The sequence below is a fragment of the Mobula birostris genome, chromosome 13 (assembly GCF_030028105.1).
Source record: "Mobula birostris isolate sMobBir1 chromosome 13, sMobBir1.hap1, whole genome shotgun sequence".
NCBI classification, from domain to species: Eukaryota; Metazoa; Chordata; class Chondrichthyes; order Myliobatiformes; family Myliobatidae; genus Mobula; species Mobula birostris.
In genome coordinates, this window is record NC_092382.1 from 7,051,335 (window position 1) to 7,065,862 (window position 14,528).

General features: G+C 49.6%; 2 protein-coding genes across 2 annotated transcripts in view; both read right to left on the reverse strand.

The window, feature by feature from the left end:
- Nucleotides 1-14,528, reverse strand: part of LOC140207438 (uncharacterized) — a 125,200-nt gene that overhangs the window by 61,988 nt on the left and 48,684 nt on the right. The window lies entirely within an intron of this gene.
- On the reverse strand, nucleotides 250-2,628 carry LOC140208296 (probable G-protein coupled receptor 139). Its single transcript, XM_072276882.1, has 2 exons — nucleotides 2,562-2,628; nucleotides 250-1,160 (listed from the first exon to the last, which is right to left on the reverse strand). Exons 1-2 carry the CDS (start codon nucleotides 2,626-2,628, stop codon nucleotides 250-252), a joined length of 978 nt encoding a protein of 325 aa, XP_072132983.1.

A 14,528-nucleotide genomic window follows, 5' to 3' on the forward strand; every position in this document is an offset into this window, starting at 1 on the left:
TTTATTATTATCGATAGGCGAGTTGCGGTGACGAGAGCGGAATTTGGTGAGAACAAAAACAAAAGCTGGGTTGAGTTTAATCATTGGTACGAGGCTGTGGTGGCGGAATGCCGGTGCCGAAAAGTCTGTCCGTGTGCTGTGTCTCCATCGGGTTCAAACCAGTTTCATTCTCCCCGCTCCCAATTCTTCAAACACGGCCAGTGCTGTCGTGTGAACGTGGTAGGTACTGCGACCGCCTCCAAGAAAAACTTAGATAGCTTGTTTATTAATTAATAGAATAATTGACGTGAGCGGATATGTCGCTGCGCTGATGAATTGCTCTCTGAACTGGGACTGGGTTACCCCATAAATAAACGTGTTTGTGCAGCAACTTAATATCATCAGCATGTATCCGGTGTGTTGAAATATGTATTCCGAATCGCTGTAATTATTCTGATCCAATCCGGCAACGATATAATAAAGGAATTCGGCAACACTCACCGACCACAGGACGATGAAGCTGCCGGAGATGGTGAGAAGTAAGATCACAGACCTCCTCCTGCTCTCCATCTCCGGGTCACTGCGGTTCTCCGCCTTACTCTGCCCCCTCAGCCGCTTACGGACCTGACTGGTCACTAAAATGTGTCTGACTGTCAGCGCGTTGAACAGGAGTATTAACACGACCGGGAGTAATGGCGTTAGAACTTTAGAGAACCATCTATATCCCACCCACCTGGGATCGGTAAAGGAGCCGGGCTTTATAATACAGTCCCAGGGTATATTGTCAATCACTTTCACAGGACGATATCGAAAGAAGTAGGGCACACTTTTAAAACAGAGTGAAACGCCGGTTGTTGTCAAAACCACAGCCGCGGTTTTCCCGGTGTAATACTTTGCTTTCCGTTTCTGACAACAGATGGCGACGAACCGATCAGAGGTAAACATGACAGTGAACCAGACAGAACAGTCTGTGGCTGCCTGTCCCAGGGCAGAGATCACACTACACACGGGCGTGATGTCCAGGAAAGTTCCGGGGAAGTAATAATAACTGACCCGCCAAAATATGACGGCAAAGATGATGGTTAACAGATCCGCCGTTGCCATGGCCACCAGGTAGCGAGTGGTGCAGGTGGAAAGGCCGCACTTTCCACGGGACAGGATCACAATCGCCACTAAATTCACTGGGGAAACAGGAACAATAAAGAAAGAAAGAAAGAAAGAAAGAAAGAAAGAAAGAAAGAAAGAAAGAAAGAAAGTGAATTACTGTCTTGCTGTGGTGCTCGTCTCAGGTCTGAGATAAGCTGGGAATTGAGAACAATCAAACTTTGCAGACAACTCATCTCTGGAGGTTTGAAAGTTATAGAGTGTGAGTTGCTGATGCCGAAAATGCGTGTACGCTGGGTGAAGTGGTACGGTACTGGTTACCGGAACAGGACCAGTGTTTGGGAAGGAGGAATTGTCATCTAATCGCCGGGGGCCCTTTGATGAAATCAGTATAAATCTCCCAGCATCAGGTTTTCGACTGATGTGTAAAGCCAGGTTACCTCCGCAAACTCTTCAACGATGGTGATTGCCGCGTTCCCGTCACCTCCGCTCTGGCACTCTCCCCGGACAGTGATAGACTGCTCCCTCTGCTCCTGTCACTTACAAACTACAAATTTCAAATCAAGTCTCTTTCTCCCCTTCGACTCCTGCTCGACTCCCCGTTTGCCTCCCCCACCCCACAGGGACCCTCTGTTCATTTCAAATCTGCGCTGCTATTCTTCGGGTTTCCTTCAGACCATGTCCGTTCAGAAAGTTCTCAATTTCGTTTCCAAAGGGTCTGCCGGGTTTGTGTCATGTATTGCGCATGTTAGTGCTTAACCATCCAATTTCCAAAGGAAAGACAAGATGAGTTCTTTAAAACGTCTGCATCTTTAAGGATTGCTCCAGTACTGCAGCATTACTGTAATTGCTTCGGTGCTTGTTTTTTCCAGAGCGGAGTGACCTCTACAGGACACCGCTGTGTTGGCTCTGAACTCTCACTTCACTTCATGGATAATGGGGTGCGGAAGCAAAACCTGGTCCAGTAAAACACACATGCAGCTTATTTGAAATTTGACATCTCCCGATAGTTCCACGTTTAACACAGAAGTGATGTCTACTTTTCTCCCCTCCATCTCACTGGGGTTTCGCTTTCCTTGTTCCCTTCGAGCTTGCATCAGTTTCTTTAAAATTTAAAATACGTTCCGCTATTGATACAGAATAACACTATGTAGCCCGCAAGAGGTGACAAGCACAGTGGATGATGAGAATTTACTTTCACAGCGGCTTTCCGTTGATAAATCAAAACTGCCGGCCGTGAATCCGCTAAATGTATCCATGCCCCCGAGCTTCCACTCTACATCTGTTTCAAATGCCGGTCTACTTTCAGTCGAGGCTACCGATTAAACTGGAAGGGAATCGCTGAAGGAACACAGGGTTTTGTCACAATGGCTGCATCGCACTCACGGATACACCGGCATCACAACGCTGTCAGTAACCGAACGAGTCCAAAGACCGCGCACATGGATGAGTAAATGTTAATTCGCCTCTGTTCTTACCAGGAACACCAATGACGGCAATGACCATGAACCATATCTTTCTCACACGGTAAAATATTTCAAGCATGTTGTGTGAGATTCAACCTCTTGCAGCTGCCTGCGATCTCGGTGAGAAAACTTTAAGCTGATGAATCTCCGCGGTCATTCATTTACACTTGCTCCAGCACACTGAATATTCAATACTACACAAGGCTGACGTGTCTTCCAACAGCTGGGGTAAAAATAAACATGATCTCGTTAAAGTAAAATCCCAAATTGATGAAGAATTGCAAAATCTCAGACAGATGTCGATTCGGGAAGTCAGTGAATGCTGTTGTGAAACACTCTCAGGCTCACCTCTCACTTTCATAATTGTTATTGTTGATGTTGTCCGTTCCTAGACTCCATGGTGTTTGTCATCATAGACCAGTGATATATTAGACTACAAGACGTATGATCAGAATTAGGTCATCTGGCCCATCGTGTCTGCTCCTCTGTTCAATCATGACTAATCCTTTTTTTTCTCCTCCTCAGCCCCAGTTCCCCACCTTCTCCCTGTAACCTTTGATGTCAGACACAATCAAGAAACTATCAATCTCTGCATTAAGCATCAAAGTTGCTGGTGAACGCAGCAGGCCAGGCAGCATCTCTATGAAGAGGTACAGTCGATGTTTCGGGCCGAGACCCCTCGTCAGGACTAACGGAAGGAAGAGTGAGTAAGAGATTTGAAAGTGGGAGAGGGAGGGGGAGATCCAAAATGATAGGAGAAGACAGGAGGGAGAGGGATGGAGCCAAGAGCTGGACAGGTGATTGGCAAAAGGGATATGAGAGGATCATGGGACAAGAGGCCCAGGGAGAAAGACAAGGGCGGGATGGAACCAGAGGATGGGCAAGAGGTATAGTCAGAGCAACAGAGGGAGAAAAAGGAGAGTGAGAGAAAGTAAGAATGTGTGTATATAAATAACGGTTGTGGTACGAGGGGGAGGTGGGGCATTAGCGGAAGTTAGAGAAGTCAATGTTCATGCCATCAGGTTGGAGGCTACCCAGACGAAATATAAGGTGTTGTTCCTCCAACCTGAGTGTGGCTTCATCTTTACAGTAGATAAGGCCGTGGTTGGACATATCAGAATGGGAATGGGATGTGGAATTAAAATGTGTGGCCACTGGGAGATCCTGCTTTCTCTGGCGGAGGGAGCGTAGGTGTTCAGCAAACCGATCTCCCAGTCTGCGTCGGGTCTTGCCAGTATGTGGACAGGCCCACGAGGGGGGATGCCATGCTAGATCTAGTACTAGGTAATGAACCGGGTCAGGTCACAGATCTCTCAGTGGGTGTGCATCTGGGGGACAGTGACCACCACTCCCTGGCCTTTAGCATTATCATGGAAAAGGATAGAATCAAAGAAGACAGGAAAATTTTTAATTGGGGAAAGGCAAATTATGAGGCTCTAAGGCTAGAACTTGCGGGTGTGAATTGGGATGATGTTTTTGCAGTGAAATGTACTCTGGACACGTGGTCAATGTTTAGAGATCTCTTGCGAGGATAAATTTGTAAGGGATAAATTTGTCCCGGTGAGGAAGATAAAGAATGGTAGGGTGAAGGAACCATGGGTGACAAGTGAGCTGGAAAATCTAGTCAGGAGGAAGAAGGCAGCATACATGAGGTTTAGGAAGCAAAGATTAGATAGGTCTATTAGGAATATAGGGAAGCAAGAAAGGAGCTTAAGAAGGGGCTGAGAAGAACATGAAGCGCGCATGAGAAGGCCTTGGCGAGTAGGGTAAAGGAAAACCCCAAGGCATTCTTCAATTATGTGAAGGAAAAAATGATGACAGGAGTGAAGGTAGGACCGATTAGAGATAAAGGTGGGAAGATGTGCCTGGAGGCTGTGGAAGTGAGCGAGGTCCTCAATGAATACTTCTCTTCGGTATTCACCAATGAGAGGGAACGTGATAATGGTGAGGACAATATGAGTGAGGTTGATGTTCTGGAGCATACTGATATTAGGGGAGAGGAGGTGTTGGAGTTGTTAAAATACATTAGGACAGATAAGTCCCCGGGGCCTGACGGAATATTACCCAGGCTGCTCCACGAGGCGAGAGAAGAGATTGCTGAGCCTCTGGCGAGGATCTTTATGTCCTCGTTGTCCACGGGAATGGTACCGGAGGATTGGAGGGAGGCGAATATTGTCCCTTTGTTCAAAAAAGGTAGTAGGGATAGTCCGGGTAATTATAGACCAGTGAGCCTTACGTCTGTGGTGGGAAAGCTGTTGGAAAAGATTCTTAGAGATAGGATCTATAGGCATTTAGAGAATCATGGTCTGATCAGGGACAGTCAGCATGGCTTTGTGAAGGGCAAATCGTGTCTAACAAGCCTGATAGTGTTCTTTGAGGAGGTGACCAGGCATATAGATGAGGGTAGTGCAGTGGATGTGATCTATTTGGATTTTAGTAAGGCATTTGACAAGGTTCCACATGGTAGGCTTATTCAGAAAGTTAGAAGGCATGGGATCCAGGAAAGTTCGGCCAGGTGGATTCAGAATTGGCTTGCCTGAAGAAGGCAGAGGGTGGTGGTGGAGGGAGTACATTCAGATTGGAGGATTGTGACTAGTAGTGTCCAACAAGGATCTGTTCTGGGACCTCTACTTTTCGTGATTTTTATTAACGACCTGGATGTGGGGGTAGAAGGGTGGGTTGGCAAGTTTGCAGACGACACAAATGTTGGTGGTGTTGTAGATAGTGTAGCGGATTGTCAAAGATTGCAGAGAGACATTGATAGGATGCAGAAGTGGGCTGAGAAGTGGCAGATGGAGTTCAACCCGGAGAAGTGTGAGGTGGTAAACTTTGGAAGGACAAACTCCAAGGCAGAGTACAAAGTAAATGGCAGGACTACTTGGTAGTGTGGAGGAGCAGAGGGATCTCGGGGTACATGTCCACAGATCCCTGAAAGTTGCCTCATAGGTGGATTGGGTAGTTAAGAAAGCTTATGGGGTGTTAGCTTTCATAAGTCGAGGGATAGAGTTTAAGAGTCGCGATGTAATGATGCAGTTCTAGAAAACTCTGTTTAGGCCACACTTGGAGTATTGTGTCCAGATCTGGTCACCTCACTATAGGAAGGATGTAGAAGCATTGGAAAGGGTACAGAGGAGATTTACCAGGATGTTGCCTGGTTTAGAAAGTATGCATTATGATCAGAGATTAAGGGAGCTAGGGCTTTACTCTTTGGAGAGAAGGAAGATGAGAGGAGACATGATAGAGGTGTACAAGATAATAAGAGGAATAGATAGAGTGGCTAGCCAGCGCCTCTTCCCCAGGGCACCACTGTTCAATACAAGAGGACATGGCTTTAAGGTAAGGGGTGGGTAGTTCAAGGGGGATATTAGAGGAAGGTTTTTTGCTCAGAGAGTGGTTGGTACGTGGAATGCACTGCCTGAGTCAGTGGTGGAGGCAGATACACTAGTGAAATTTAAGAGACTACTAGACAGGTATATGGAGGAATCTAAGGTGCGGGTTTATATGGGAGGCAGGGTTTGAGGGTCAGCACAACATTGTGGGCCGAATGGTCTGTACTGTGCTGTACTATTCTATGTCTATAATATATAGGCGGCCAGATCGGGAGCACCGGAAGCAGTATATCACCCCAGCCGACTCACAGGTGAAGTGTCGCCTCACCTGGAAGGATTCTCTGTGGCCCTGAATGGTGGTGCGGGAGGAAGTGTAAGGGCATGTGTAGCACTTGATCCGCTTACAAGGTTAAGTGCCAGAAGGGAGATCAGTGCGGAGGGATCTGGGGGACGAATGGACAAGGGAGTCACGTAGGGAGCGATCCCTGCGGAAAACAGAGGGAGGGTGGGAAAAAGAACGATGTGCTTAGTGGTGGGATCCGTTTGGAGGTGGCGGAAGTTAAGGAGAATAATATGTTGGACCCGGAGGCTGGTTCTCCCCACTGATCTCCCTCCTGGCACTTATCTTTGTAAGCGGAACAAGTGCCCTTAGACTTCCCCCCTTACCACCATTCAGGGCCGCAGACAGTCCTTCCAGGTGAGGCGACACTTCACCTGTGAGTCGGCTGGGGTGATATACTGCATCCGTGCTCCTGATGTGGCCTTCTATATATTGGCGAGACCCGACGCGGACTGGGAGATAGTTTTGCTGAACACCTACGCTCTGTCCGCCAGAGAAAGCAGGATCTCCCAGTGGCCACACATTTTAATTCCACATCCCATTCCCATTCTGAAATGTCTATCCACGGCCTTCTCTACTGTAAAGATGAAGCCACACTCAGGTTGGAGGAACAACACCTTATATTCTGTCCGGGTAGCCTCCAACCTGATGGCATGAACATTGGCTTCTCTAACTTCTGCTAATACCCCACCTCCCCCTCTCACCCCATCCGTTATTTATTTTTATGCACACATTCTTTCTTTCTCTCATTCTCCTTTTTCTCCCTCTGTCCTTCTCACTATACACCTTGCCCATCCTCTGGGTTCCCCCCTCCCCCTTTTCCTTCTTCCTGGGCCTCCTGTCCAATGATGCCCTCATATCCCTTTTGCCAATCATCTGTCCAGCTCTTGGCTCCATCCCTCCCCCTCCCACTTTCAAATCTCTTACTAGCTCTTCCTTTTGTTAGTCCTGACGAAGGGTCTCAGCCTGAATCGTCGACTGTACCTCTTCCTAGAGATGCTGCCTGGTCTGCTGCGTTCACCAGCAACTTTGATGTGTGTTGCTTGAGTTTCCAGCACCTGCAGAATTCCTCGTGTTTGCGTTTTAAAATCTCTGCCTTAACTACACCCAACGACCTGGCCTCCATAGCTGCACAGCTGCATGTGGCAACAGATTCCACAAATTGACCACCCATTGGCTAAATAAATTTTTCCACATCTCTGTTTTGAAGGGGCGCCCCTCTGTCCTGAAGCTGTGCCCTCTTGTCCCAGACTCTCCCACCATAGAAACATACTTTTCACATCTACTCTGTCTGGGCCTTTCAAAATTCGAAAGGTTTCAATGATATCCCCACTCATCTTTCTAAATTCCAGCGAGTACAGCCCCAGAGCCATCAAACGTTCCTCATATGATAACCCTTTTGTTCCTGGAATCATTCTTGTGAACCTCCTCTGGACCCTCTCCAATGTCAGCACATGTTTTCTAAGATGAGGCGCCCAAAACTGTTCATAATACTCAAGGTGAGGCCTCACCAGTGTCTTATCCTCAGCATCCACAGCATTGCTCTTGTGTTCTAGTCCTCTTGAAATGAATGCTAACACGGGGTTTGCCTTCCTCACCACCGACTCAACCTGCAAGTTAACCTTCAGGGTGTTCTGTACAAGGGCTCCCAAGTCCCTCTGCATCTCAGATACCTGGATTTTCTCTCCGTTTAGAAAACAAGCAGTGCTTTTAATTCTACTACCAAATTGCATGACCATGCATTTTCCAACATAGTATTTCATTTGCCACATTCTTGCCCATTCTCCCAGTCTGTCTAGTCCTTCTGCATCCTACTTGTTTCTTCAACACTACCTGCCCCTCCACCAATCTTCATATCATCTACCTTTGTATAAACCTGTCAACAAAGCCATCTATTTTATTATCTAAGTCATTTATGTACAGGATAAAAACAAGCGGTCCCAAGACCGACCGCTGCAGAACACTACTAGTCACTGGCAGTCAGACAGAAAGGATCCTTTCATTCCCACTCGCTGCCTCCCACCAATCAGCCAATGTTTTAACTATGCCAGCAACTTTCCTGTAATACCATGGGCTCTTAACTTGGTAAGCAGCCTCATGTCTGGCATATTGTCATTGGGCTGTTCGTCTCATTCTGGGAATTATCTCGGTATTAGATCTTGCAACAGAAATATTAAACAAAGAAAAAGTTGTTTCTACGTTCTTGCCATATAGTGAGGAGCCTTGAACTAACCAATACACACAAAATGCTGGTGGAACGCAACAGGCCAGACAGCATCTATAGGAAGAAGTGCAGCCGATGGTTCGGGCCGAGACCCTTCTTCAGGACTAAATGAAAGAAGAGTTAGTCCTCTGATTCTTCCTATAAATGTTGTCTGACCTGCTGCGTTCCACCAGCATTTTGTGTGTGTTGCTTGAATTTCCAGCATCTGCAGATTTTCACGTGTTTGAGCCTGAAACTAATATCACTTCCAGACTTAACGCATGCAAATCATTAATCAAATTAATCGTAATGCATACAAGATAAAGGAGGGACTCAACAGATCAGGAAATGAATAACCTGTCGACTTTCTCCCCGTCTCTCTCCGACGTCTTTCCACCTACCACTCATGTTTCGCCCCCCAACTCATTCTCCAATCTCTCTTCCGCCACTCTCTCCCTCCTCTGTCTCACGTCTCTCCTCTCTATCGACTTCTCTCCCACCTCTACTCTCTCCCCCTCTGCGCCCATCTCTCTCCTACCCTCCCCCTCTTCCTCACCCATGTCCCCCTGCTCTTCCTCCCTGTCTGTGTCTCCCACCTCCGCCTACCCCACACTCCCGCTCCCCTCTGTCTCCCTCTCCCATCACTCTCCCTCCTCTCCCCCGGCTATCTCCACCTCAACTCCTCGCTCTCTCTCTTCCCTTCTGTTTCTCACTTCTGTCCCATCTCTGTCTCTCACCTCTCACTCTAACCCCATTTCTCTCTCTTCCTCCCTCTACTCCGCTCTTTCCGTCTGGCTCTCGCCTTCTCCAAAGTCTCTCCGCCAAATTATGTCTTCCTTTCATCCCTTCCCCCTCCATCGCAGTGGTCTGTGAGCGGGGTGACGGTGATTTTTCTGGTGAACTGCCTGGTCTCCCTGGTGATGTCCGTCCTCACGGCCATCGTCAACTGCAGGAACCTCGAGTGCTGCGCCGCACGGCCTCCGGTGGTGAGGGGGATCTTCCTGTGCACGGCGGGGTGGACAGCGAAGGACAGGACATAGGTAGGAGAGGAGAGAGGGAAAGATGAAAGAAAGGTGGGAAGAGACGGAAGGGAGCAAGAAAGCGGGAGGGGTAGAGAGAGAGAAAGTTGGAGGCAGAGGGGAGAAAGGAATAAGAGGGTGGGGAGAAGAGGTGGAGACAACGTGGGGACAGAGAAGTGGGGGAAGAGATGGAGAGAGGGGGGATAGAGATGGGGACGAGAGGGGAGTCTCGGAGAAAGAGGCTGAGGGAGTGGGTAATGAATGACGCAGGGGCGATAAAGGTTTTACTCATCTCATCCCCTCTCCTCACCTTCTCTTTCTCCCCTCCCCTCCTCAATCTGATCCCTCCCACCCCCCCCCGCACCTATAGAGGATGGTAATGATCCACGCTAACTAGCCCGAACTGCCAGACCGCGCCTCCATCTTCTCCAGCAAGCCCGTGCCCACTCCTGCCTTTGACAGGCCCCAGTGACGACACGTTCCCCACGGGACAGCCTGAAGGATTCGGGCCGAGTGACACAAGGAGGGTAGCAAAAAAAAAATCGACGCGGGATTTTGGAGATGGGGCAGGGGGTGGTAAACAGTGCCGACTTCTTCCCGTAGCCAAATTCCTCCTCATGGGTACACCGCCACCCCACCAGTTCCAGCTCCCTTGTTACGATTCACCGTCTCCCTCCCTCACCAGCCCTCTACGTCTGAAACACTCCGCTGTCTGTCTTGTCGCTCTCCTCTCTATCATCGTCCATCTCACCCTGGCTGATGGCCATTTTGTGCTGGGTACCACGGACAATCACTCTTGCAGCATCACCGACTGAGTCGCACTCTTTTCCTCACCTTCCACTCGCTTCCTCCCTGTTTATTCAATCTCAACTCTCCGTACCTCCACTCATTTCCTTCGACCGCCCCCCTCCCCCCCACTCTCCCAATTCTCCATTTAAACTTCTGCCGCATGTTGTGACAGGGTGTGACCCTCCCTCTCAGTTCCTCCACCACGAAGTGTGTTACTCCCTCACACTCAACAGCTTGTCACCCTCCTTCCCATCCCATCACTCGCAAACCCCTTCCCTCCCTCCCCTCGCTTTCCTCTCCCCACCACCTCGTTGCTGTGCACTTTATACTTGGTGGTTGCCATTTTGCGATGCCAATTTTCGCCTCTCCTCATCGCCCCCTCTCTCTCTGTTACCCAATGAGTCTCTCCCCTACTCACCTCGTCACTCCTGACACCCTCCTCTCTCTGTCCCCTTGTCCTTTCTCCCAACACCCACCACATGCTGGGTGGTGAAGTTTTTCCGGTGGGAAATTTCGCTGCTCCACCCAATCCCTTCCCTCCATCGTTAAGTGAATCACTCCCCTCTCCCTCCGTTACGACACTCAACTCACCGTCCCATCAGCCCTGACAACGTCCCGACCCCTCGCTCTCCCTTCCCCCGTCCACGCCCCCCTCCTTGCAGCTCGTCTTATTTGCGAAACAAATGTCACCACCCACCTTCCCTCCACTATTGAAGAAGTCCCTTCCCCCACACTCCCCATCTTGTTCCTCCCCACCCTGTCCAATCAGACCCCTCCCTCCCTCCCGTCCCGTTACATCCTCTCCCTCCCCGTCCCATCACTTCCCCTCCCTCCCCGTCCCATCATTCCCGCTCCATTCTTGTCGTTTCACTCCTCCTCACCCCGTCTTTATCTTATCCATGTCGTCCACCACCTTATGATAGGATCTTTCGTCCCTCCGCTTTTCGTCGCCTATTGAGTCAGTGACCTCGCCACGGTCACCGTCTCATCAGTCCACTCCTCGTCCCATCATTCCTCTTCCTCGTGAACGCCTCACCCCTCCTCCCCAAAACCCACATGTATATGTGTATGTGTGAATATCTGAGGTATATACATCTGTTTATTCAATGACAACATTATTAGAAATTAAACATAAATACAATACCCAAGACTATATAAAGCACAAATTAAGATACTGTTATTAAAATTAATAACAGACTCGATCCCCGGATTGTATCCACGGGCACTCCTTGTTCCTTTGCCATAGATTCTGTGTGCGACAGTGACCATTGTAAGTCAGTATCTCACTCCATCCTTGGCGGCCACATTAACCAAGGATCGCCCATTTTAAATCAGCGCGTCCCTCCTTCTCTTGTGCTCACTTCTACCAAAGCCGTCACTCCCTCCCCAGCAGACATTTCCAGTGAAGCGTCGGCCGTTTGAAGCCAACGTGTCCTTCACTCCTTCTCTGCCGCTCACTTTAACCAAGGCGTCGCTCCCTCCTTGTCCCGTTTCAACCCGGCCGAACGGGGTCTCCTTCATTCACCACACCTCCCCCTTTTTCTCAGCAACGTTAACGATGGTGACGGCCGTTTTCAATCGGCGTCTCACTCCCTCCCTTCCCGGTGCTCACTTTAAACACGGTAACACTAACCCTAACCTGCCCATCAGAAATTTTTGAGCGAATCAGCGTCTATATTAGGTCAGTGCATCATTCTCTCCGAGTCTACTTTCTTACATCGACCCGTTACCCCCTCTCTCTTCTCAATGTCCCACTGTCTCCATTTCGGCCATTTTACCCGGTGCGTCTCTCCCTCCCTGTCGGCCATTTGAATTCTGTCCATCACTCTCTCCCTGTCGGCCATTGTAACACAGGAATCAGGGACTATTTCAGGTCGGGACGCCACTCCCTCTGACTTGTCAGTGTGTTATTCCCTTCCTGGCATCCATTTTCTCTCAGAGCATCCCTCCCTCCCTGGTGACCGTTTTCAATGTGCGGGTCACTCCCTCCCTGGAGACAATGTAAGGTCGGTGTGTCACTGTCTCCCTGGTGATAATTTTATATTCTGGGCTTTAATCTGGAATCCTATTTTTAATCAGCACATAACTTCCTCCCCCCCCCCCGCCACCGCTGATAATTTTCAATCAGAGCTTCATCCCCACCCTGTGGGTCATTTTAACACTGCCTGTCACTCCCACTCTCTTGTTAGTGTATCACTGCCTCCCTGCCGGCCATGAGAAATAAGGTGACCACGGACATCTTAATTCCGCCCATCGCCCCCTCCCTGGCGCCCATTGTCACTCAGCCCATCACTTTCTCCCCGGACACCATTTTCAGTCAACCTTTCACTCCCTCCCCAGTGACCATTCTGAATCCTTCTGTCGTTCCCTCCCTGGTCACCATTTTCAATCAGGAGCCCCTCGCAGGACAGACACTCCCGACCACCCTCCACTCGATCGCGCGGACTGTTTATCACAGATAATAAATATATCGCAAACAATAGAGACCGGTCCGACATCCTCATCACCGGATCCTGTGAGTTATTACTCCAAGTGTCGTGGAGAGAGGAGGATACAGAGACCAGGAAAAGTGTGCGGTGACATTCTTGGTGTGGATACAAGAGAGCAGAATCCGAGCGCGGTAAAACACTCGGTGTGGAGACAGAGATCTGTAACCTTGTCTGGCAAAATTTCCAGTTTGAATATGTAGACTAGGTTCCGTGCGTTCTGTAACTTCTACTTTGCTATGTGGAGACAGGGAACAAGGATCAATAAATCACTCAGCATGGGGACGCAGAAACCATAAACCTGTCACGCACCATCTTCATGAAACGGCGGGAGTGAATACGAAAGACTGGGTCCCATTGGGAGTGCGGAAGACAGGAGTGAACGGGAAGTGGTGGGGTCCGTTGGGAGTGCGGAATATGGAGGAAGTGAACGGGAAGTGGTGCAGATGGTGGGAGAAAACGGTGAGTTAACGTGAGTGACGGTGGGAACGGGTAGAGCTCCACCGAGAGTGTGGACGGCGGCAATGAATGGAGAGGGTTGTGAGTGCGGATGGTGGGAATGAATTGGAAAGGGTGGCGTTTGATTGGGATTGCGGCCCAGATGAGTGGATGAGAAAGGACGGTGCCCCTTTGGGAGTGCTGACAGTGGGAGAGGGGTGTGGTCGCATTTTTTGCAAAATCATCTTCATCTTCGATTTCATCTTGACCCTAGATTTTAAATGTGATTATTAACAACTAGGGTTCTAATATCCACCTGTACTCCCCTGCCCGTTTGTGCCCCCTCACATCCGCGCCGTTCCACTATTGTACTCCATGTTGTTCCTCTACTTCTCTCCCTGTCTCTGAGCGCCTCCACATAAATTCACCTCGTGTGTGTGAGAGTAGTGGGGGGGGGGGGCGGTGGTCCCATTTCCACAGTTCCAAGTTGAACGCAGTGAGAGGCTCCTCTGTAATCTTTTTCAACATGAGATCTTATCTCACTCCACAGAGAACATTTCTCCGGCTCTGGGCACTAGAGGTCGAGATTGAACAGGCAGAGTGTTCTTCATTCTGTGCCTGATCCCAAGAGTATGTGATGGGGCGGTGTGGAGGGAGCTTCACACTGTGTCTGATCCCAGGAGTGTGGGATGGGACGGTGCGGACGGAGCTTCGCTCTGTGTCTGACCCCGGGAGTGTGTGATGGGACGGTGTGGAGGGAGATTCACTCTGTGTCTGACCCCGGGAGTGTGTGATGGGACGGTGTGGAGGGAGATTCACTCTGTGTCTGACCCCGGGAGTGTGTGATGGGACGGTGTGGAGGAAGATTCACTCTGTGTCTGACCCCGGGAGTGTGTGATGGGACGGTGTGTGTGGAGGGAGATTCACTCTGTGTCTGACCCCGGGAGTGTGTGATGGGACGGTGCGGAGGGAGATTCAGTCCGTGTTTAACGCCAGCATTCCATCCTCCATCCGTCTCGTACTCGGGACCTCAGTGGAATCACGTCTGATATTAACGGTTTGCGGGGTGGAATCACGTCGATTTTAACCGTTTGCAGGGGGGCAGGAGGAGAACAGTTAGCCAGGAAGGCGGGGTCGGGTGGAGATGAGATCCTGGGCACCCAGACTCTGTAAGTCCGACCTCCCTCAGCCTGGAGTTGAGACGCTACTGTGTCAGTGTGAGGAGCTCCGACCCACTGTTACCGTGCACAGGTGGCTTAAGGCAGAAACCCCACCTAGTCCAACACCAAGACTGGAGGTTACAGCGGTTTATTGATTTCATCATGACAAATGTAATTTAAACAATGTGTGAGCTGCTGACGTGAGGGAATAAATA

Bases quoted from the DNA above. Each gene is read 5' to 3' on its own strand.
- LOC140208296 (XM_072276882.1), bottom strand. From the start codon at position 2,628: ATGCTTGAAATATTTTACCGTGTGAGAAAGATATGGTTCATGGTCATT. The intron at 1,161-2,561 runs GTAAGAACAGAG...CTGTTTCCCCAG, and splicing joins TGCCGTCATTGGTGTTCCTG to TGAATTTAGTGGCGATTGTG.